The sequence below is a fragment of the Myzus persicae genome, unplaced genomic scaffold (assembly GCF_001856785.1).
Source record: "Myzus persicae strain clone G006 unplaced genomic scaffold, MPER_G0061.0, whole genome shotgun sequence".
Classification (NCBI taxonomy): Eukaryota; Metazoa; Arthropoda; class Insecta; order Hemiptera; family Aphididae; genus Myzus; species Myzus persicae.
In genome coordinates, this window is record NW_019102795.1 from 135,508 (window position 1) to 160,181 (window position 24,674).

The window sequence follows — 24,674 nt, forward strand, 5'->3', positions numbered from 1 at the left end:
AAAATACCGATAATTTATAAATTATCTCCCATTACGAATTGTAACAAGAGTTCTATTTCAACACCCATCTAATTAAATAAAACGATAACGATTTGGGTAATCACAATAGATTGTACAGACAGTTTTCTGCTTAAAATATTATAAACACAGATACAGTGAAACAAATGTCAAATCACATTGTTCACTAGATACTTATATCAGTGATTCGTAAGAATATAATATTTGAAAATAGTATAATATCTGTTAATCAGGTATAAGTGTTATATACCATCCCTGGTAATATATATAGCAGTTTGAGTTTTTAATCCCATCATGATGGAATTATTGTTATTTTTTGAAAAGTGTGTGCAACAATTTTATCAATGTGATTTTTTACTTGAGACTTGAATGAAAATTCACTAAAATAAATTACAGCATTTCATAAAATCCTATTTACTGAATCTCCAAGACTACCTAGTACATTTAGTGTATGTGATTATTTAAAATTTTTACAATGCAACATTTATAATTTGACTCTAATTTATTCCTATACTTGGAACTAATCTCGTATAAAATAAAAAGTTTTTTTTTCAATATTAGGTACTTCATATTCTTCATTTTTACCCATCCTTAAAATTCATATAAACATGTACATAATATGTATATAAGCAACATATTATTTCTACTTCAAACAATATTTTAAAAATATTTGTAAAAAATACTTCTCTATGGATTAAAAACTAACAATAAAATATTGGACCTTACAGCTTTAGTAAGTTTAGATAGTAGTAATTTTAGATATTTTTTTCATTCAGAAAGGAATTTAATATTATTTCAAATCTCATCTGTGCAGATCGACTTGTATTTTTATCAAACGTGTACCAAACAATATTATTCATTTTTCGTGATGACTTTGAACATTTTTTTACACATAACTTCAAATTATTCTTATTAGTATAGTTTTTAATAATTTTAGCTACATTTATTCTCCGATAATTATAATCAATATTTTTGTCACCAGTCGTCATTTCAAGCATCACAATATTAATTTTCTCAGATAGATTAATATTTCAACATGAATATTCTTCTTTACCGATGGTACATGAATGAAAAATAATTATTTGTTCGTATAAATGAACAAACTGTTTATTTATATTTCATTTCTTCAGTAGAAACTATAAATTCAGAGATAAAAAAAAACATTAAAATGCAATAAGTATTATAAATAAAATACTGAAACTAGTAATATGATTCTCAATGAGATTGATTCTTATAAATAATAACGAATATTTACAAGTACCTAGGTATTACTCTTTTCGAATATGCTAATGGTGATCGAAACGCTTTGTGCGATTTGCATTTATACGACACCGAAATGGATAAAAATGTAAACAAAAATATTCTACTTTATAATAACGCTGAGAGATTACTCGGGTATGGAATGATATTCTAAATTAAACGTCAAGATTCAACTTTTAAATCCTGTATGGATTTATCATAATAATATCAAATAACAATGAAATGTGAATAATGCAAAAATGACTTATATTAATATAAATAAAACTATACAAAATCTCTTTGTCCAATAAAAATGTCTAATCATATTCTAGAAACCAAATCATATGATTCGATACCATAGTAAATTATAATGCACTCTGTGCCGTTATGTCCATTAAAAATTAATACAAATTAGTATGAGAACGGCTCCATTCATGATTCCATCCATTTTTTTGAACATGATAAAATACAAAATATACATTTGTAGAATATTCATCTTTTATATTTCCGTATTAAATTCCATAAAAATAAATCCTTTAAACAATATATTATGTGTATATTATACAATTTTAGCTCACTCCTATTTTTGCGGTGTCACCTGCTCCTTCATTCAAATACAACTTACTGGCGTTCCTCAAATACACACACGCACATTTCCAAGCATATTTTAACCAACTTAAAATGTTAATCTTGACGCTTGTTGCAGTATAATTAAATACTTTACATATTAGACATATTTTGTGACGACTAATGTGCACAAGTCGTGACTTCTAAAAGCAAAAGCTTTTTACCTTGTTCAAAACTATTACTGAATAAAATAAAGGTTAAATTATACCATATCGCTATTAATTGTATTCAATCTTTAATCTTTAATTATTGTAGACGACAATATTAGCAATTATTTGTTTTCATCGACCATCGCATTTGGTTGATAAAGTGTTGTACTCATTCGAAACGATCGATTGTGTACCTACGTTATTTCATTTGCAAAACAACAATCGTTATTATTAACATTGTGGGCTTAATCAGTTTGAAAAAATTGTCATTTTGAATGCAGTTCCATCAGTCGTAACTTCGTTTCCTCTGTCATCCTATTCTACTAGCAATTAATGAAACTCATCTAAATATCGACCGACTATAGTTAACAATATTATATTCTATATATTTTCACCCATTTATAGATCATTTTATTTCGGACGGAAATGTTGATAATCATTTCGAATTAAGAGAATAATGTACCTATAATAAACTAGGGATTTGAGTGTGGTAAATGCAAAAGATAAAATTCTACCTTTAAAAATGTACTGTTATATTGTACCAACTTTTTTTCCGATTAAAATTGTTACCACTTAACATTTTACACGATTCCTTAAATTAATTGTAATTTATGACGATTCATGAAACGTTTTATTTAATTTATGTGACGGTTAGTGTTTTGTTATCAGCTTTCACCAAACGATGTACCAACATTGCTATATGGTTCACTAGCTGTTACTACCATACAATATATTTATTAATTTTCATTTATTATTGTACCTTAAATGATAACAGTTTTTACTTTTAATATTTTATTCCAAGAAAATAGTATAATGAGTATGCCTAATTACCTAATGTACCCAACTTACTTCTATTTTAAAATTATATTTTAATTATCAGTGCATTTACAGTAATTTAATTTTTGGTAAATTTTCCATCTCTATAACTATATTTTGTTATTCAACTGCAATGTGTTCATTGTTTCACAATCATAGATCGATAGTAATATGTTATCTTCGGGTTTGTTCATTAATTTATGTACACATGCTTATCATGTATGATATATGAATAGCATATATCATAACATAAATAATATTAATCATTATTTATATCATTAATTTGTACTCATATCAATAGTCAATACCTATATTACATACATATCTATCAAAATTTGTTAACCGAAAAAAAAACAGAATCACCAGTCTCGTTGTTCTGATAATATGATGCAAATTATTAGGTGGGTTCAAAATAAATACTTAAAATCTTCAAATCTGAGTTGTATACAATTTAATTTTCTATAACTTCTAAATTCAAATCAAACAAATGTCTCAATAATAAATTTAATAAGTTGAAATGTCCTCGTTTGTGATTATAAATATTTCATTTGTTTGTTTTTTAATGTACCTACTTTTGAACATATTAAACTTGTTAAAAACCATTTAAAACAGCAATTAATTATGAAAACAAAACAAACTGGATTTTAGATGTTTTAAACTGACTTTTCAAATATAAATTGGTTCATTAAAAATAGTAAGCTAAACCGTTTTGAATGACTAGTTGATGTTCATTAATAATATACAGTTATTTAATAAATTAGACTTTTAAAATATTTAAATACATCAAATAACTCAACTTTTTATTAAAAATTAATCCATTTATGGACAGATTAAAATTGTGTAAATTATTTATAAAATTATATTTATATATTTTTAAAACGCGTAAAGTTGATATTAAATTACTACCTATCAATATTATTACAATACATTATTTTTATAGGTATTTTACGAACCGTTACATAAAAAAAAACAAATTACTTATGAAATAAATGTTTTTCAATTTATCAAATGGATCAATAATTTGTATACCAAGCTATAGTATATAAATTATAATATGGTGTTAAATTATGAACATCATCCTGTTTTGTCGTTTTTATATTTTTTTGAGTATAATAGAGTTTAATTTGGCAATTATATGTTATACAATGATTTAATTATCCTCCACAATAACATTTTATTAATTATTATGATATGTAACAGATAAACACATACAATTTTTTTTTTAAATTAAAAAAAGTATACTTTAATCTGAAAATAATAAATTAACTTGTACTACATTCTACATTTTGTATACTACCTATTTAATTAGTTTTTGGGTCTAACTTGTTATGTATATGAAAAACAATATCTACATAAATAATATTTCGTTATACGACGTATAGATACGTTATTAAATTATTTTTTTACGAATTGTACCTATTAATCGTTGCGTTGTTAGCTACTGTATTTCAAATAGTATTTCCATTTTATTTATTAAATAAAAATAAAATAAAAATGCATACCCAGTAGGTACACAATTCTGTAAAAAATCCCATCAAACCTTGCATAGTCAATTTAAAATTTTACACGCAGTATTGAAAATCACTTAACTATGCTTTTTCGGCTTAAATAATTAAAATGATACTCAGAATTATTGAGTATTGCTAAAACGCAAATAACGAAATGTTATTTTTTTTTAATTTACATACTTTTTTAGCTTGGTTTAACCAACAGTAATTTGTTTTATTGTAATATACTATGTTTGTACAAAATAATTTTATTTCCACGCAATGGTTTAGAGTTGCCTCCTGCACATGGAGGTTCTTCGGTATCTTTTTCACTGGATAATCATTAGTCACCTGCTTAGGGAAAAATAGAGCTCATGATATCAGATTCAAACCATCATTAAATACTATTATAATAGTAATTATTTATCAAAAAAAAAAAATATATTTTTAACCATTTATTACTTAAAATGGCCATTTTAACGCAAAATAATTGTGTTATTAATTATTTCAATTATTTTTAATTGAGAAGATTTTGTAAGGATTAGTATTACGAAATAATAAATTATATTTATAAGTTTCGTTTGCCCATTAATTAAGCTCATTGAAATAAGTTAACGAATAACAATGATATAAAACATGAAATACCGGTAGTTTTTGTATTAATGATTATTATTTAAAACCCCATGTGGAATAGGTAATTTTATTGCAATAGTTTGTTAGGTAGGTACATATTTAAATAAAAACAAAAACAAATTTGTTTTTAAAATATGTGATGAATTTGAATTAGTGGAGCCTAAAAAAAGATTGATACTGCTTGTGCAATAGTTCAGGGGGATTTTTAAATAAAATAAAATAACTCTGTATAATACATGGTTATTAATATACTACTATCGTATGCCATAGGTCGCCCGGAACCAAAGGTCAGATGGTGGCGGGGAGAGACTTTGATGGATACCGGAAACGAAGGAATTTCCGGACAATTCACAGCGTCATCATCGTCGGTGAAACAAAACGAACTGACCATCGAAGCGCTGGGACGGTACGACCAGGGAGCCGTGTACACTTGCCAGGCTTCAAACAGCAACTTATCCGCCCCCGTCAGCGCCAGCGTCACCATCGAAATGTACCGTAAGTACACACATTGACTTTAATCCAAAAATATATATATATATATTATATATATATGATACCTACCCAATAATAGTATTCTATAATTATAGTCTAGGAATTATATAGCCTAGGTCGGTGGTATTTATTTTAATACATCCAAAAGATAGATCTTTATTTGAGGTCCAAGAACACATTTTTAGCATAGAGTGTATTTTTCAATATATATTTAATCATTTAAATCATGTGTTTATTACAAAAGCAACTGAGAATTAAAAAAAAAAAAACCAGTACCTATGTGGTACTCTGCATAAAAAAGTTGAAGACCGCCCAAATTAATTCCAATTGGTAGATATGTTTAGACAGTTGAACTGAATCTAGTATACGTCAATGTCGCGAATACAATAAAAATCGTGTGTAAAAAAAATAATAGTATTATTCAACGTATTATATGAATTTATTTTTTTAATTCACTTTAAAAAAAAATGCTGTACAATTGTTGACCTTTAGTTCGTTAAATATTATTTTTGACCTGACTGAATTAACTTAAAACCAATCATTGGTTTACTCAGTCTCACTTATAACTCATTGAACTCATAAAATAATTGTACTGTAAACCGTTTACTGCTATACACTTACGGACCGGAAGTAAACAACGCCACTACACCACATATCGTGTACCATTGCACAACTGTAATTATTTAAATTTGGCCCAGACACACACGAAAACACATATATCCGCGGACCGTGTGTTTTTATTTACACCGGATTGGCCATCGGACCCTAATTATGGACTTTGACTACCATAATGGATTAAAATAATCGTGTCTTCTTACCCGATCGAGTGTCACATTTGCGGAAATAGTCCTTTAGTTGTGTGGCTTTCATAGTAGCTGGGTGTCAAAGTGTTATGCTTCTTCTTTATTCCACCCTCTTTTCCGTTGTCTGTAATTAAATATTTCATAATATATTGAAAACCTCAGCCATTGGACATGATAAAATATAACACATCAATGCTGTTACGTAAGCTCACAGTGTTAAAAATCTAAACAAATTTTTTTTTTTTTTAAGTTTGCATTGGAGACATTCACATTTGTTCATTCACTCATTTTGGAGTACCTATTTTAGCCACTTTATTTAAATTGTTTTATTTAATTATAATTACTTAAATATTAGGCAACAATTTATTTTTAAAATATTGCAGTAGCTACTTAACCAAGATTAGCTCAGTCATTTTTTCTTAAAAACCAACGAAGTTTATTTTCAGACATTTAATATATGAGAATTACATACTTAAACAACCAACATAGCTCTGTGAGGTATGTCATCAAAATCGCATTACATTGAAGATTGGTTTGGAATGCTTAGGTTAATAACTTGTTTGCATAGAAATTTTGTAGGTAATCATGATTTTGTAATTACTGAAAATTAAATCCATGCTCCATTAAGGAGCAAACAAGCAGTAAACGAAACGTTTTTTTGATTTATCTAAATCTCGTCATATCTCATGCATGATATATTAATATTATTATGTCAAACATTAAAAGATAAGTAACCCACTAATTTTTCTTATCTCTACACCCACTTTATTTTATATACTACTTATGCTCTGTCGTTTAATAATGTCACTGGAATTAAAACTGAATTCTTAAAATGTATACATTTTTTGAACTTATTATTTTTAAACATTTACAACTTTACTCATAAGAAATGTTTGTCATTTATTATATATGTTCAATCTAACCAAAATGGTTAAAATTTAATAACTTGAGTTAATATTACACACACATGAAATGTAAGTGCTTACGTACTATTTAACGGGACATCTTTATAAAACATACCACCGAAGTTCACTTATTCGAATAGTCTCTCCATTCAATTACACAAATTGATTTCTTATAGGTTCAGTGAACATAAAATCCATTTGGCCATTAATATGCAACGTTTGTGCAGTTACCCTATATGGAAACAATATATTTTCTTCGGAGATAATATATTAATATGTGGGTAATTAATGTTAAACGGCATTGAAAATTAACCCACCCCAAGTTCTCCGAATCACGTACTAGGCAAGAAACATTAAATATCATCAATCGAGATGACTAGCTTTCGCAGAAAACGTTTTCATTAAACTTTGTTCGGTCTATAACATAGTATAAAAGCAAAAGGATATTACAAAAACAACATAATAATTCTGTATAGAACCATTCACTTGTCCAGTGGTATCTACGGCTACTCTTAAATGCAACTTGAGTCTTGAACGCAAGTCTAATATAAACTGTGGGGATATGCACTACCTAACAATGTACATTAATTCAAAGTTAAGCTTAGTTAGTTGTTCATTTACGAGCATATTTAAGATGTTAAATATAGGTAATATTTTTATTAAAACTTTAGAAAATTTCTTCCGTATGTTACTACTATTTCCTAGTAACCCACAATTTGTCCCACGTGCGAATTTCTATTAGTTATTGCATGATTATCTAGTCGTATTTAAATAATTAGTAAAATCGTGCTCTCAAATATTTGTCAGATGTCGGTCCTGAATGATTTTTAGAACAAAAATACACGATAAAATTATCATTTGGACTTAAATATTGATTATGAACTAAACCATTGTATTTTGATTTGAAAACAAAAATATCTTTATCTTTTACAAAATTGTTTATTACTTACGAAATGAATGTCTGATTTAATAATACACATGACAAATCATAACCTTTTTGCATTACAAAGAATTTTTCGACACTAGGATTTGATGCATAGAAAATTAAAACTTAATTTTCACTAATTTTCACTACCTACTGTGTCCAATTATTTTTATAATATATTATTAATGTTGGATATTGTAATTTTTCTCTCTTACAGTTCTGTAGTAACTAGGTACTTACAATATTGTAATACATTAAAGTCACAACGTACACACATACTATAACGATATTTTAATTTTAAATCCAAACTTGAATTCGTAACATTTTATTCAAATTACTATTTATTTTTCAATCATCTGAACAAAAAATAAAAATAAATGTTTAATATCACCATCGACACAATTTATAAATTTAACTTGAGCACTTTTCCATTGTTCTCGGGTATGTTTTACCATTTGTTCTCAACATAAATGTTTTATTAACACATATTATTTGTGCCTTGTTTATTATGTACATTGTATACATACAATTTACATTTCATATAAGGTAAAATTTATGTATACAATACATACTTCTACATCCTCATACACTATACCCATTTTATTTGATTTTGGTAGGTTATTTAAATATACGCAGTATCTGCATTGTTTTAGTCAGCAAAGTTGAATTCAGAATAAAGATTTGTATTTTTTTTTAAAGTTGAACTTTTGAATCCATAAAAAAAGCAAAAAGGCTTATTTTTGAAATATCTACAAAAATTCAAACGTAGAAACACATGTTTTTATATTGTTAGGTATTATATATTTTTGTAATTATCTAATCGACTAATAAAATAAATTAGTAATAACAACATAAAATGTTATACAATGATAATAGGTTATAATAGTATAGTGGTGGGTTCCTACCATAATTTTTCTCAACCAACATCATATTATAGTAATATTCTTAGTGACACTGTTTTAGGTTCCGTTCCCTCCAAAAACTGTATGGAAATTACATTGATGAGACGCATTGTGTAATCTTTATATGATATTTTTAATTTTTAATTTTTTTTTTTTTTTTTGTTTATTCCACCTTTTAAAGTAGTAGAAGTGCTTTGAATTTCAATGTTGAGGGTAGTTTCTGGTAGAAAATGATCTTTATTAAAAAAAAGATAGATCTTGTCAATATTTATGTTAAGGGGGGGGGGGGGGTTAAAAGTGAAAATTTCCAGTGATTTCCAAAATTATTGAAAAAACCCCGATGCTTTAATCGAAAAATATGTTTTTATGAGCCTTAACAAAATTTGTCAAACTACAAATCACAAATTATTTTATGGTTTGAATGTTCCATATTCATATCTGAGATTTTAAAAATCAATACAAGGTTTCTCTTAAGTTGTTATTACTGGAAAAAAAACAAAAAAATTAAGCCTCATTCCACAAAGTATTGTATGGTCTATGCTTAGATTATATCTACTATTTCACTATTTTTTTAATTCTCCCAATCTCTCCAGACGAGACGTGTGGAAAATAATGTATTCATAAATTGTTTAATTTTAATTAAAATAGACACATTTATGTACATTTTTCAATCGATAATATCATTATATGGAACTTACAATATTTGTATAGCTAAAAACATTTTTATTTTAAGAGAAAAACGACATCATTATAATTTAAAAGTCCACTATATTACTTGCACCATATCGCTCTGAAAAATAAAATAAAAACACATATGGTATGAATAAATACGACCATTGTTATTCATAGATTTTAGTTGTTTGGCTTAAAATAAAATACCATTATAAACACTAAATAGTATACCAAAATATTATCATCATTAATGTTTACCCTTTTAAGATCTCGATTCATCCATTCTATAGAACAATAGAACGCCGATGGTTTATGAACTCGTTATGTACTGTACCAAAATTATATTTCATTTGTTTAGATTTTTCAGCTACCAATCGAAAATTATAAACGAATGAACAATTTAATATTACACGTATTATAGTTTAATCTTCAATACATTAATTATTTAAAACAATATACCTTTTACCCTCCTTATGTTTTCTTATAGTAAGTATTTTAGTATTTGGTACAAGTGTCGGTTTGTCGCATTTGAAGTGTGTGCTGTCTATGTTATATTTTTTTAGCTAGAAGTTGTATCGAAAGATATTTGTAAAATAATATTTTCATTCATTTATATATAAGACTCTGGAAATTTGATTGAATCTCAACATGAGATTTAGTTATTACTTATTAAGTATATAAATGAGTTAAAATGAGTAAACACACTAATAAAAAAAAATGATACATCATCCACCACTCAGTTAGAAAAAAAAATGACGAATCCGTGTCGTGAGTCGCGTCAATTTCAAGTGACAATATTAGTCGAAGGATACGAATAAAAGAAAAACTGCTATTTATAAAATTCACTATTTTGTACAGTCTAAAATAATTATTAAAAATAAAAAATCAAAGAACAGGATAAATATACCTACAAGAAGAACTGGAATATTATTTTAACTCTTAAAATATAGACAAGAATTGAAGAAAAATATCTTTACAACCAATCAATGTTATAAAAAGATAAAAATAAAATACTTGTGCTCTAGTTAAACTGAAATGTAATTTATTTATATAGTAGGTACTCGACTTTTCAATTTCCTCGAGGCCATACCATTATTTTATTTCTTATCTATATCGCAATTGCTAGAGACATTTCAGAGAGAAGTAATACATAATTGTTATTGTTTTTTTACATCACCTAGTAAACTTTTTAATGCAATCGTTTTAAATTTCAATAAGTATTTGATCAGCATAATGTTTTCTTAAACATAATCAAAAACATATTCTTTGTTGTAATCGTCTAAACATTTTAATGCACTGTTATAAATATGAATGGTTTAATTAATAATTATAATATTATGTATCTGAATAAAATCAAACTCAAACATGTAGCATGGTGCATCCACCGAGTAAAGTAATAGGTACACAAGTAAAGAAATAGGATATTTCAAAAAATTCATGAAAAACAAATATACATTTATGATTTAAGAAAAAACTAACTCTTAGATAACATATTAAAGCATCAAAGGAGAAGTACTTATATGTATTCATATACTTTGATGCTTTGAAAAAGTAACTCCAAAAAATACATATTATCTATGTGAAATTGTATCGCTTTAATGTGTTAAATGTGTTATGGTTTTTTTTTACATAATGGTAACGCTTCCATATTTCGGTAAGTTTGATGGAGATTTAAAAATGCACATAAGTATATTATATTATACAATGCATGCATTATACTAATATATACAGCAGTTAGGTTTATCTAAGGTTGTATCGGATTTTTTTTTATATAAAACAGTAAATTTATTTTATTTGACCAAGTTATACCGTCAAACGTATGTATATTTATGTATTTATTAATACATGGCTTATTAAATATCCATAAAAACCCACGGCAACCAATGAAAATTAGCAATTTAAGAACTATTTACAATTGATGAAAATTGTATACTTAAGAGAAAACTTACGAAAAATGACCCCGTTTTTCTGTCAAAAATGAAAAAGAATGCCTTGGATTTTGTCTTAAAGAATTTCACATTTATATGTAACTTGCTTATTATTTAATATTATTATTATTATTATTATTATTATTAGTAGTAGTAGTAGTAGTAGTAGTAATAATAATAGTATAAGTATTTTTTTGCTCTAACAATAAACATTTAAAATTTAAAGTTTCTTTATTGAAAAACATAACTATTTATTCTATCCGCATGGCTGGTATTTGACGTCAGTTATGTGGTGTGCCGAATATACGTCATTGAACTTTTCATTTTCTCGAATTTCGATGACATTTTCTAGTCTTTTGACAGTTAATTAGTAAACTTGATCGACATTAATAAAACCTCATTATAGTTTTTCAAAGCAACCTTGAAAATGTTCCAAACAATCGTCATTGTGTCCGTACTTTTTACCGGGATTCAGAAAGCTGGAGGATATCCTGCACCGCCTTCGATTGTGGATCCATTAAATGTCGGGGAACCTTCATATCGTAATGCTGATGGTTCGCCAGACGTGGCAAACAAGGTACAGGGAAATCGTTTACACAGCGTATCGACCACCAAAACGGCAGATGCAATCACATTCCGGGTCTTGCAGAAGTCCACGGTAAGCTCAGCGTTAAACCCTGGATTGAAAATGTCGAAAAACTTGCTGCTGTCACCCATGATCACCGCCTTGATCCCGCGTAGTAAGATCCCCGCGTCAGCCAAGATTTCTGATTGGAGAAACGTGGAGCTTGACGATGGCGAGTCCGTCACCCGTGCACTACCGGAGGAGACGACTCAGACGACGGCCGAGACGACGACGGAGTCGGTTACCACGTCGGTCACGACCGACAACTTGACCACCGTGGACGACACTGTAGACACTGCGTCGCGTACAAGGAGAGTGCCGAGGAAACATTATGGGGAAACCGATGAGAGACGATGGTTTTCAATTGAGTTGGCGACTAAAGCAGATTGGAAAAGTCCGTCACCGAAGCCCGAGGAAAATGTGGAATGTTCATGTTCCCACAGGTCATATTACGTCAATAAGTTGCAGCCAGATATCCGACTTCGAGGCCAGCGGTGTCAGACTGCTAAAAAAAATAACAAAACTTGTGATACGTGGTCTGGAGATCGTACTGAGAAAGCTTTGATGGCACGCTGCCGTCGTCGCCGCCTCCACCAATAGCGCATGAGATTCGACTTTTTCCGAGAGAAATTGTTTTTTGTGGTTTTCTTCTTCGAAAACTGATTTTTATGGACTTATGTACAAATGTTACTTTTATATGCTAAATATGAATTGTTATAATGAGGGCGAACCGGAAACAAGCATTACTGTATTTAAACATTGTTTATACCACCAAAAATACTTAATGTAATTATTTAATTGTAATAACCTAATAAAAAGAATAGTTTACTTAGTACAATTTAAGTATTGTACAATAATGTACAGCTACAGTATAATATAATATATAGTTGTTTTTTCTATAAAATGTTTAAATTAAAATATTTAACTACAAATAATCCAAAATTAAATAAAATAAAAATCATTAGATAATGAAAAAATAGTTTCACTAAACTCAGTCTTCTAAAAATATATGACAATGAAACCCCACCCATAAAGTACACCTCTAAATAGAGGACACTTTTAAATAACGAGTACAAACACTGAACCCTCTGATTAGTAGACAACATTTCAGTATTCAAGACTGTCCGCGGTATTTAGAGGTTTCACTGTTTTCTACTTTCTGTAATTTGAAAAGCGTCTTCGAGTATCACCTCTGGTGGGTTCGTCATCTATGCTATATAAATTATTCAGCTATACAAGTATTATTAAAATATTTTTATACAATTAAATATGTACATAGTTCAATACTAATATAAAGTAACAAGATACATAGTTTGGGTCTCTACGACGTTACATGTGTTGTGAATATATTTTTGATGAACTTAAATTAGGTGTCCTTCGATATAAATTATTATAAATATATGAGATATAAAAAAAACACCGTTATTGTGAAACCAATACATCAAAAGCTCTGTTCAAATCTAAAATTTAGTTTTTAAAGTACAATAATTTGTATTATTATTAATCCTTATATTTTATACCAAAGAATGGTTTGGCATTTATTTTATTAAAAAAATTAAACACTTTTTTTAAATATAAAAATAAAAATATTTACAGTGTAGTTTGTTGTGAGCTTATTTAAAATTGTATTCGAGCATACTATACAAATCTCTCAATTATGGGGGACGAGGTGACCGAGTGGTCTGACGCGTCCGCAGCGACGCAGCCGGTCGCTGTTCGATCCTCGGCCACCGGGCGGCATTTTTCTCCAGACAAGTCACGGTGACCGGAGAACAAGTGCTGCCATCCTCCACCCCCGGGGCATGGCAGAAACCTACGGATGCCCCATTCGAAATTCTGCCAAAACAAACACACACGTGTTCCCCCCTACCGTCCCAAAAAACCTATAATTCAAACCATCAATACAAAACCTACAATACCTACTAATAGCTAATGGCCACAGTTGCCGGGCTCAAGATCAATAACAAAAAAAAAAAATCTTTCAATAATTTAAATAATTTATAATTTTTTTAAAAAATGCTCACCTTAAGGTCTGTAATTTTTTTGAAAATTCTCAGTTACATTTCAAATAAAAATAATATAACGTAAGTAATTGCACAATTCATGCATATTTCATAATCATACATTCATTTGTAAAGTCAGTTTTGATAACTTATTTCACTTAATGCACATTGCAAGAACAAATATTAGGTTTTCAACGAAATATTTAAAATTTAAAAATTAGAAGTATACACAATGAAAAATGTCGTTGTGTGTCTTTTTTCTTTGTCTACTGGAATAATATTAAAAAATAAAATAAAATGACTTATAAAAATATGTTAGGAACAAGCCGTCTTTGTTAAAATGCTATTGATATGATTGTTATTTTCAAAAAATGAACAGTTAAACTAATGGGTATGATTTACTAAAAAAAAAAAATTAAATATCGTATTTACTTTGTATAATTTATATGTGCATTACGTAATTAATATTTTTATTAATACATTTATTGAACCTTTTCTAACTTGATACCAAAGGCTGTATTAATATTTTTTTCGAAAGCAAATAATATTTTTTATCTATTGCTTTATTGCCATAAACCTATTTTATAGTATGAGGTTTAATAGTGTTTAAGCGTTGAGAAACAATTTAAAAAAACAAAAAAAAAAATTTTAAGTGAATTCTAATGCATAGCCAATTTCTGAGAAAATTGTTTTTGTTTTTTTTATGGCGATTCAGAGATGAAAAACTTCAACCTTGAATTTTTATTCATAAATTATTACAGTATTGATCAGATATGATATAATTTTTTTAAAAATGAACTCTTTTTTGTACTACTTATTGTCAGTTGAAAACTTCAATTTTTTTCAATTTTTTTTTCCAATTTGTGTATGACAAAATTATTGTTTTTGATTAAAAATACTAGAAAGGATAACACATGATTTCAATTATATTTTTCCAAATACAAAATATCGAAAATGTAATATTATTATTTAATTTTTTTAAGAATGTTTTAAATTCAGTTTTTTACAAAATTTATGAAAATCACAAAAATGTGCAAAATATTTTCTAATTAAATTCATACAATTTTTATTTTTAAACAAACTGTTAAAACTGTGATAACATTTTTTTTTATTATGTACATTTATTATTTGCAATTAATGTTTGACTTAACCTAATGTTTAGGCTCAGTTTAAAACTTGGAAAAAATGAGTACAAACTACTGTATTTTAGTTATGTTGTATTTAAAAATACATTATTAGCGATATAAATATAACCTACATATTAAACCATCCTTACAAATATAATAAGGTGACAGACTGTCTTCACTCTGAATCAATTTTTGTGTGAAATGGTTTGTTATTGAACTCAAATTTAATACATACTATTTGCTGTGACCTACTCAATGATAAGGAACACTAAAACATTCTATTGATACAGAATAGAGATTTTGTAGGTTTCTTTTTGATGGCTATCATAAATAGCCAATCATTTTTTGATCAAAAACTCAAGTTATTGTTGGTCGAATAAGCAAGATGGTTTTAAAAATAATAGACTATAAAAACATTATTCTGTTGAAAATGTAAACATTCATTAAACAATATACATATACCCTGTATGGTATAAAGTTGTTTCACAATATTATTTACATATCTACTTTTAGTTAAAGTTAATGTAAAATGTTCACTTTGTTAGGTTTATTTCAAGTTTTTCCATAGTAATATAGTATATACTGTATACACCAATGGATAAAATACAACCGCAAGATGTATACTAATTACATACAAGTTGATAAATATTTAATGATTATTTAATTCTGTCTTTTATTTCTAATTAAAACTGAAAGGTGTGGTTTTATTAGTTTGTCTTCGATGTTACGACACAAAGTAAAAGCAAACTATACGAACGGTGTATTAGACGATGTATAATTTGACAGATCCTTTTACCGGAGTAAGAACAGTTTTAAAAGGAATAAACTGATGAAGGTACAGTTATTTTAAGACTCTTCGGGGAAAACAAATCACAGACACGTGCGGGAAAAAGTCCGTAACATCAGTCGAAAATTCGGTCATCTTGCCATTGTGGTTGACGATATAACGCCGGTGAACCATACATTTCTAGTGTGTTTCAAAAGCATAAATCGCAAATACGCTGGTTTGATAAACTATGAGAAATAAAAATTGTCTTCGGGTCGGCTTGTCAGGTGGTATTGTTGTCCGCGTCCGTGATTACGGAGGGTGGAGGGCGTGAAAACATAAAAATCTATGTTCTTCCCCAAAACTTACTTACTCGACGTGAGCGGGAGGTGGAGCGTTATGGTAAGAGAAAAAAAAATATCCGTTGATAGGCGGGCGAGCAATGCAGGTGCGTGGAGAATAGAAACAGTTCGGAATGGAAACCCGCTTGACCGTGACTTTTCCACTATACCCCTACCGTCGACTACTATGGCCGGTTACGCGATCACATCTACGGAATGGTTAGCGCTTTCACGGTACAAGAAGTATGGACAAAAAGAATGAGGGAAAAAAATGAGCAAGGGTGAAGAAAATAATAATAATAAAAGTCGGTAGAACCGCGGCAATGGGTGTGTCGCATGGGAAGAGGAATCGGTGGGAAGAGAAAAATATCTTCTATATATATATATAAATACATATACTCGTACGCCAGTCCTGACTAGGAGAAAGCCATTGGCCTGACCACCGGCTTGCTTCCGGATCGGCGTGCCATCATTTTTCCAATCCATTACCCGAACTGGGTGACCCGCTGTAACATTGCTATATATATAATAGTACTGTATATACGTATACGCTTAAAGTCGTTCGTTAACCACCCTTTAGACGTCAACGGTTCATCAGAATTTTAATACCACAGCGATCGCTAAATGTTATCCTGTGATGAAGTTATGTGCACACATACCATACTTATAGTTTATATTTTGGTACCGTAATAATTTTCACACGTAGACACCATTACCGGGTACCTATGCGGTTATCAAAACAAGTGATATACGAAATTAGCTCCACTTCCCAACACTACACAAGAGTAAAACAATTTTTCGTAATACCTTGGCGTGTGTCACTGGTGGGTGATCCTGCAAGTGCTTGGTAATATGTACCTACTGACCTAACCCATCTCTACACAATATTATGCTCTACGTTTGTACACATTGACCTTTGCTCTACATTTTTCTTACTTTATCTCAGATATTTCTCAGTATTTTTCTTGGCTATTATTAGGTTGTACGTGTAATATGTATTAATGTTAGTACACAGGTGATTATGTATCAAATATTTATTGTATTTGATCAACAGACTATGTTAACATTTTCTAAGTGTAGGTTATCGAATTTAGGAAGTTTTCTCAGCATGCATTGTTATTTCAAAATAGCGTAAACAAAGTAAACACCCTTAAAAGTATACCACGTTTTTTACTCGATTTATTGTTTTTATTTAAAATAATTGTGTTGTGTACTGTGTTACTTTACGTTAATGAGTGAACGACCCGTCTTTTTATATAGGTACGTCTTATACTTTTACGATTTTTTTAGTAATAACAACACGTTCAACATTGACGATGATTCGAACAACATGTCGTTTTTAGATATTTAGACTATCACATACACACAGTAACAAAAAACATAACTTCTGTATTACATTATTATTAAATTAAAGAGTGCTATTACTGCTACCCAAGAGTTTAACAAAATAAAAAAACAATTAATAATGTCTACTTTTCTGTATGCCACCAAAATTGTTTCACTTTAAACGACCATTGGTTTAAATCATTTAAACTTACCTCATTCTTATCCTTCGTCACTTAAAGGATAAAAAAAAATCGAGGTCACTTCATCCCCAACTCGTTATGTGGTAGGTGACTATAATCAAAATCGTGGTATCGACCAATTTAATTTCACGTATCTATGAGGTTGTGTACTTTACAGTGTTTCTGCAGCATACGCTAAAACAGTAAAACCGGAAAAGAAGTATAAACTACGTACAACACGGGACATACTAGTTACGTAGTTACGTATAGTGGCTGAATTGTGAAATATAATAGTCTCAACTATTTTATCAACTAATCACTATAAATCCAAACAGTGTTAATTAGACGTATACATGATACTATCTTTATGTATATTAAATAATAACGTAATTTATTAATATGCTAACCAACGACTATTTAATATATTAATGGCGTAGTTTATATATTTTTATAAATAGTGACTCAGTAAATGTATTTATATGAGTTATTTAGGATTTTAGAAAAAGTTTATTTTATTTTACGTCAAATAATAACCAATAAACATGAGTTTTAACAGTTTTTGGATCAAAATTGAGTTGGGTAAAAACTTTTCATCATTGACGGCAAACAAGCTTTCAATACCACGTATCAGTGATTACTACTTTTTTCCCCTGTTTTTTTAAGCTCCAATTTAAAAGCCCCTTTGTCTGATCCGTTAACTTTAATTAACTCGGGATCGTTCTCCCCTGGAATTCCTTAAAAGGTTTTAATAGAAAAGAAAAATACACCATTTTCGAAGAAAATTGCTTTTCACATTATTGAAGTTGTCAAAAATCAGATTTCAACTATAGGTATAGTAGTATAATACAAAGTTCTATAATAAAATAATCACACCAGATCATTCTGCATTATACACAGTTTATATATCATACTCTTCTTGAATGCATTTTGTGTTATAAAACTTCAATGGCGATATTTTTCCATATTTCTATATTACGTTATTACATACCTTAGAACAATGTACTCTAATATTTTAATAATGCATTTTAATTTCTACAGTTACATCGTTTGAAAGGCATATTAACTTTAATAAGTATTCGAAATAACGTCTAAATTCAGATTTAATTCTAATGAGATTCAAATATTTATTGTTAATTATTATGATATATGTGAATATTATTTAAATCATGTAATAAAAAATATTATAGTTTATTATTCTAAATTTATCGTGAAATTAATTGTTTAAAGTATCACCATTGGATATTTTCAACAAAATACTTTTGAATAACAACAGTAAAAATATGATCAAAACAATTTGAACGTCCAACTGTTCAAATATATCAATAAATCACATGATCACGAAAATTATTGACGTATTACACTGACAGCGAAGTTATTGTAAAAAAATCAAATCTGTCTGGTCAGTGAATTCATAAATTGAAACACTAGATAGGTGCACTTTTGTATTGTTTTTTTTTTATATCTGAATGTTTCGGTAAATTAATTTTGCAATACAAAATCATACTGAAATACTATTCTGTTAATGTTGTTCCAAATCCATTGCATCATTTTTATTTTACTCTTTTTTTGCATTTACATTGTTTCCCAAATAAAATCGTTTTTAAGACTAACACGTAGTCAATTTTATTTCATATTCTCTAGAATAAACAGTCGATTAATTTAAAAATTAAGTCTGTACACTCTAGATTTACATAAATATGTTACGGTATTGGTAAGTTTCCTAAATATTTTAAAATTTTCATCAGCTTGATAAAAATATTTTGGAAAGTAAAAATGTTTAATATTTTTTTCCAAGTTCTCATTAGGACATTGATTTTGCCTTTTTTTCATGCAAGAATTCAATTATTCTGTCTAATTACTATAGTATAATATACTCTCATCGTCTATAATATTAAAATAAAGTTATAAGCATAGGTATTATAGTAGGTAGGTAATATGTTTTTGGATAAGATATGTATCACAGAAACTATTTTATACATTTTTCATTCAATATGTGATTTGCCAACAATAATTGTTTGATCCAATATACGATCTATATAAGATGATCTACTAACACATATTTTTTTTAATTTTGGTATTCTACGAGTACACCACATATTTCAATTTTAAGACGATGATTTAAATATGTTTTTTTTGTAATGTATAACAATTTTAGGTATAAATTAATTTATAGGTATTTTCTCTAACATGAATGTGAGTAAGTACGAGTAGTATAATAGTATTAAATTTTTATTCCCAGTAATGTATTATTAAAATATTGACAAGTTTTATCTTTGGATAGTTCACAGTTAAAAAAAAAACTACAAACATTTTACAAGAATCGCAATATGAACTATATGAATATTTAAAATTAAGGGAATTTAATAATTGTTTCAAATTTAATACAAGAGTTACCTATCAAGTTAGACGATAAACTAATTTTAGCTTGTTAAATAACTTATAAGTTTGACATTGTTATTTACTAAATTTACATTTTTTTTCACATTCCTAATTAAGCTGAAATTGAATTTTCATATTTGTATCTTACCCTGTTGGGTTTCGTATAATATTGGAAATATTTTCAAATAAGAAGACAATATATGATGTATTTCGTGTATCGTGTTGTTATTGTACGATAGGGAAAACATTAGTAACATGTTTATGTATAATATAATAACCATGAATCCATGAATGAATTATACTTTCATAATACCTAACAACTCAACTATGGCCATTTAAATTTATAATTATCTTACTTACCACCCTGACTAATCAGTGATCAATAACCTAATCCAAATTTTCAAAATTAAAAAAAAACTATGATTTTAGATTTTACTCATCTACTTTTAACTACAATTCCGAATCAGACAATATTGGTATTTAATTAAATATGTTTTCTATTCAAAGATCAATAGACTTTTAAAAATTGAATTTTGCTAATATGAAAATAAAATTGAATGTTTCTGAAAAAATCAAAGTGAAAAACAAGAAGAGACAAAGTCATTGTAATTGTTTTGAACAGTGTACGGTGAAAATCGAAATTGCGTTCGCCGTCAAAGTTAGATCTAACGAAAAAAGGCATCTTATCGAAAATAAGTCAAAATCCGTAGTTATTAATTTAAAGCAGCAAAAGTATTTACTAACCTTATTGTACACCCAACTACTTAGATATTATTATTTTTAATTAATTGATTTTTTATGTTTGGAATTCTAAATTAAATTGTCTTATAATGTTATATTGAATCTGTATTTGTCTACGTTGTATGCAAACTATATATACACATATACATTGTATATACAATGATGAAATTTTAATACAACCTCTCCAGTAGGTGATCGAACTTTGTCGATTTCATTAAATTGCTGTTCGAAGGTTAGGTCCAAATTTATCTTCTTGGCCACTCGGTCCGGAGACAAATAAAGACAAGCATATAATACACGATTCACATTTCACACTACATTATTTTAATGTCAAAATGTTAAATATGTAACATTAGTCATTGAAACATTCTTTAAAACGAAACGCGTTTTGCACAGATACACCAACGTCAATATCTTTGTTCATTGTAACTTGTAAGACACCGTCAATCGTCATATCAAATTGAAATATACACAATCTTCGTACCGATAGTCCACATAACGTTCAATAAAAATAACATCTCACTATGCATATCGGAATTTTAAATGTCAGAAATGTTTAAGAGAATAATAAATTGTTCCATGAATGTCTAAAATGTAATAGTTTAAATATAAAACAATGTTGTGCCCCGTTATCGAAATAAAATTAATTTGAACAATTTAGAAAAATGTATGGTTTTTTTTTTTTTGAAAATGTCCCATCAGTATAATTCGAATGATATGTTATAAAATAACATTATAACAATAACATTATTACTAGTCGTGACAATATTCTTTTGTAATAACCTACTGCTTTAATTTGTCCCACAGTCAAACCGTTGAACGTGCAAGTGCTCAGCAGCAGGCAGCCGCTTAGTTGCGGCCGGACATACGAGGTGCAGTGTCAAGCGGTGGGCTCCAAGCCGCCGGCCAACGTGACGTGGTGGAAGGACAATGAGAGGTTGACCAATGCTACGCAGACCGTAAGTACTACAATAAAGTGTGTGTGTGTGTGTGGGTGTGTGTGTGTGTGTTTGTGTGTGTGCGTGTGTGTAAAGAATATCATACACCACCGACAACCTGCCCGCCGGCTAATCTGTGAGCGCTTTTGCTTCTCGAAAACCACCCCCCTCCCCCCCCGCAGTATGGCCCCAACCCTCTCGCTGAGACACGACCGCTAAATGTTCGGCGAGCGACCCTTTCCGGGCAAACTCCACGGTTGCTGATAAGCACCGCGACGTTTCGTTAACGGGACAAAATCAGAAAAGGGATTCGAGTTATAAGAGACCGCGTCGTCCCGAAATGTCACCTGATATTAAATAGGCATACCTACCATGTTGTTTAATTTAATTTTTTTTTTTTTTATTTCGTTTGTCGGGTGCAGCGCTGCATTTCTCGAAATCCAACGACGGTTGACACCGCCGTGACGTTCAGTTTGGTTTTTCTTTTTGAGCGCAAAACTACGCCGCCGCGCCGCCGCGTTTAAATTAAAATTTAATTGCGCTTATCTGCGTGCAGTGCATTATTTAGGGTAGGTACGTCGCGAACACCGCACACGTATACCTACATAATTAATACACAGCCGAAATTATTACCTGCGTTAGGAGGCCATGGCACTAACGATTTTTAAGCGGACCCGTCCGTGTACGAATCGTTGCAACAAAATATAATATTACATCATATTAAGCAGAGAATTTGAAAACCAAAAAGTGCACGATAACGTTCTATGCAAAGTATTACCATTTTCTTTTCTTATACATTCGTCTTAACCAAACCAAAAAATAATATTTCATTTTCGATTTTCAATGGCAGAGTCAATAATATTTTTTTTTTTTGCAAAAATTTGTTTTGTCTAATCTAAAGTGATAAAATCTACACCCAGCTTACTAAAATATTAAAACAAAATATCAATAGTTTTAATATTAATATGAAACTCGATAAAAAGATTAGAATAGATTTAATAGCTTAAAATAAATTACTTGGACTAATTGAATTAATTCAACTGCACCATACATGGCTGTTGAAAACTTTAGTTGTAATAACGAATCACAACAATCGGATTAATTATTACATTCACCCGAATTTAAGGACACGCTCATTTAAATGTCTGCAATACATATTATACGTATAGACTATTATAATATGTGTTATAGGTAGATCGTAAATATACAGTTATACCTATGCATGCACTAACTGCATTGCATTGAAGAATTTCAAAAATAATAAAATAGGTATGAACTAATCAAAAATATCACATCAAATGATCAAACTATACGATTTGTTGAATTATATTTTGCAATCAGTTTTTATAGTAAATATTTTTTATTAACCGCTGAGTGTTAAATATTTTTATAGTTAATAATAATACCAGTGTAATTTATCATGAATTTCACATTTTGTTAAACTTATGGTAGGTACTAATTTTAATTATTTGTCGAAAAAATTATTTACCGAAAAATTATTGAAGTTTGGGTTTTTTGTATAAACTGTTCAAAAAGTTTTTTAATATATCATAATAATTCGTTTATTTTGAATAGGTTGTAAATTTAAAAATATAAAAATAAACTCGATTTATATTTATGATCACGATGGAGCAGATACTATTTAATTTTATCTTTGGATTGGATTTTAAACTTTGTACTGACACACAAATATTTTTAAAAATCTGATCATAACAAACTACCATCGTGACTTTTCCTTTGACGACAAAATATTATCGACTAAGGTAAAACAAATATAGTTTTTAGTATTTACATAAAAAGTTCGTCCATTCATAAATATACAGTTATTGTGACAACGTTTTACGTTGTAGGTACGTAAAAATCTTTTTATATTATTAAATCTCTCTTTTTATATCTCCTTAAACATAAATTACCGCATTTTTCAAAGTTATACATTTCAAGTGAGTAAGTATAGGTACCTAAAAGAAGGAGAATTCAAATCCTAGATAATAGTTTAAAAAGTAAACATTATATGGTTGATTTGAAAAATATTATCAAAACAATTATTTATTTTTCTGGAATGATTGGCCCCGAGTGGGGACTGTAGGCATATAATCAAGTGATATTTTTCTGTACACATTTACCGGTAACATTGTATTAACTATCTTAAACTTATCTCAATCCTTGTCAACCTCAGTTGTGATAATACTGAAGAAATTGTTGTTAGTATACTTCTCCATATTTGCTAATTTACACGATAATTGATAGGTACTTATACTTCAAATATATTTATTTTATTTCGTTGACTTAATTTTATGATTTGATCTAAACATCAAGTGTTGACTACTGAATCAAGTCTGATATTGTCATCTCTAACAACAGTGACTATAATTTATCCATTTATAGTTAAAGTTTTTCTAAAATATTCTGTTCATCTTATATACAAATAAGGAAGAAAGTAGGTAACCATTCGAATTGTAATCACATATTCTGTAATATTAAACTTCTACTCTCCCTTTACATTTCAAACAGTAGTAAATAAACAACTCACGAGGAACCTCATAATTATGTCAAGACTTAGCTATACGAGTTGAATATTTAATCAATTTTTTTACAATAAAATAATTGCAAATTTTCGTAATTTTGATGAATTTTGTCAACATTTTAACTTCAA

The 24,674-nt window shown here is 28.6% G+C and overlaps 1 protein-coding gene across 1 annotated transcript in view; it reads left to right on the forward strand.

The window, feature by feature from the left end:
- Positions 1–24,674, forward strand: part of LOC111033119 (nephrin-like) — a 160,390-nt gene that overhangs the window by 112,095 nt on the left and 23,621 nt on the right. The window contains 2 exon segments of the mRNA XM_022313716.1: positions 5,240–5,464; positions 21,891–22,042. Of these exon segments, the coding sequence (XP_022169408.1) occupies positions 5,240–5,464; positions 21,891–22,042 (377 nt within the window).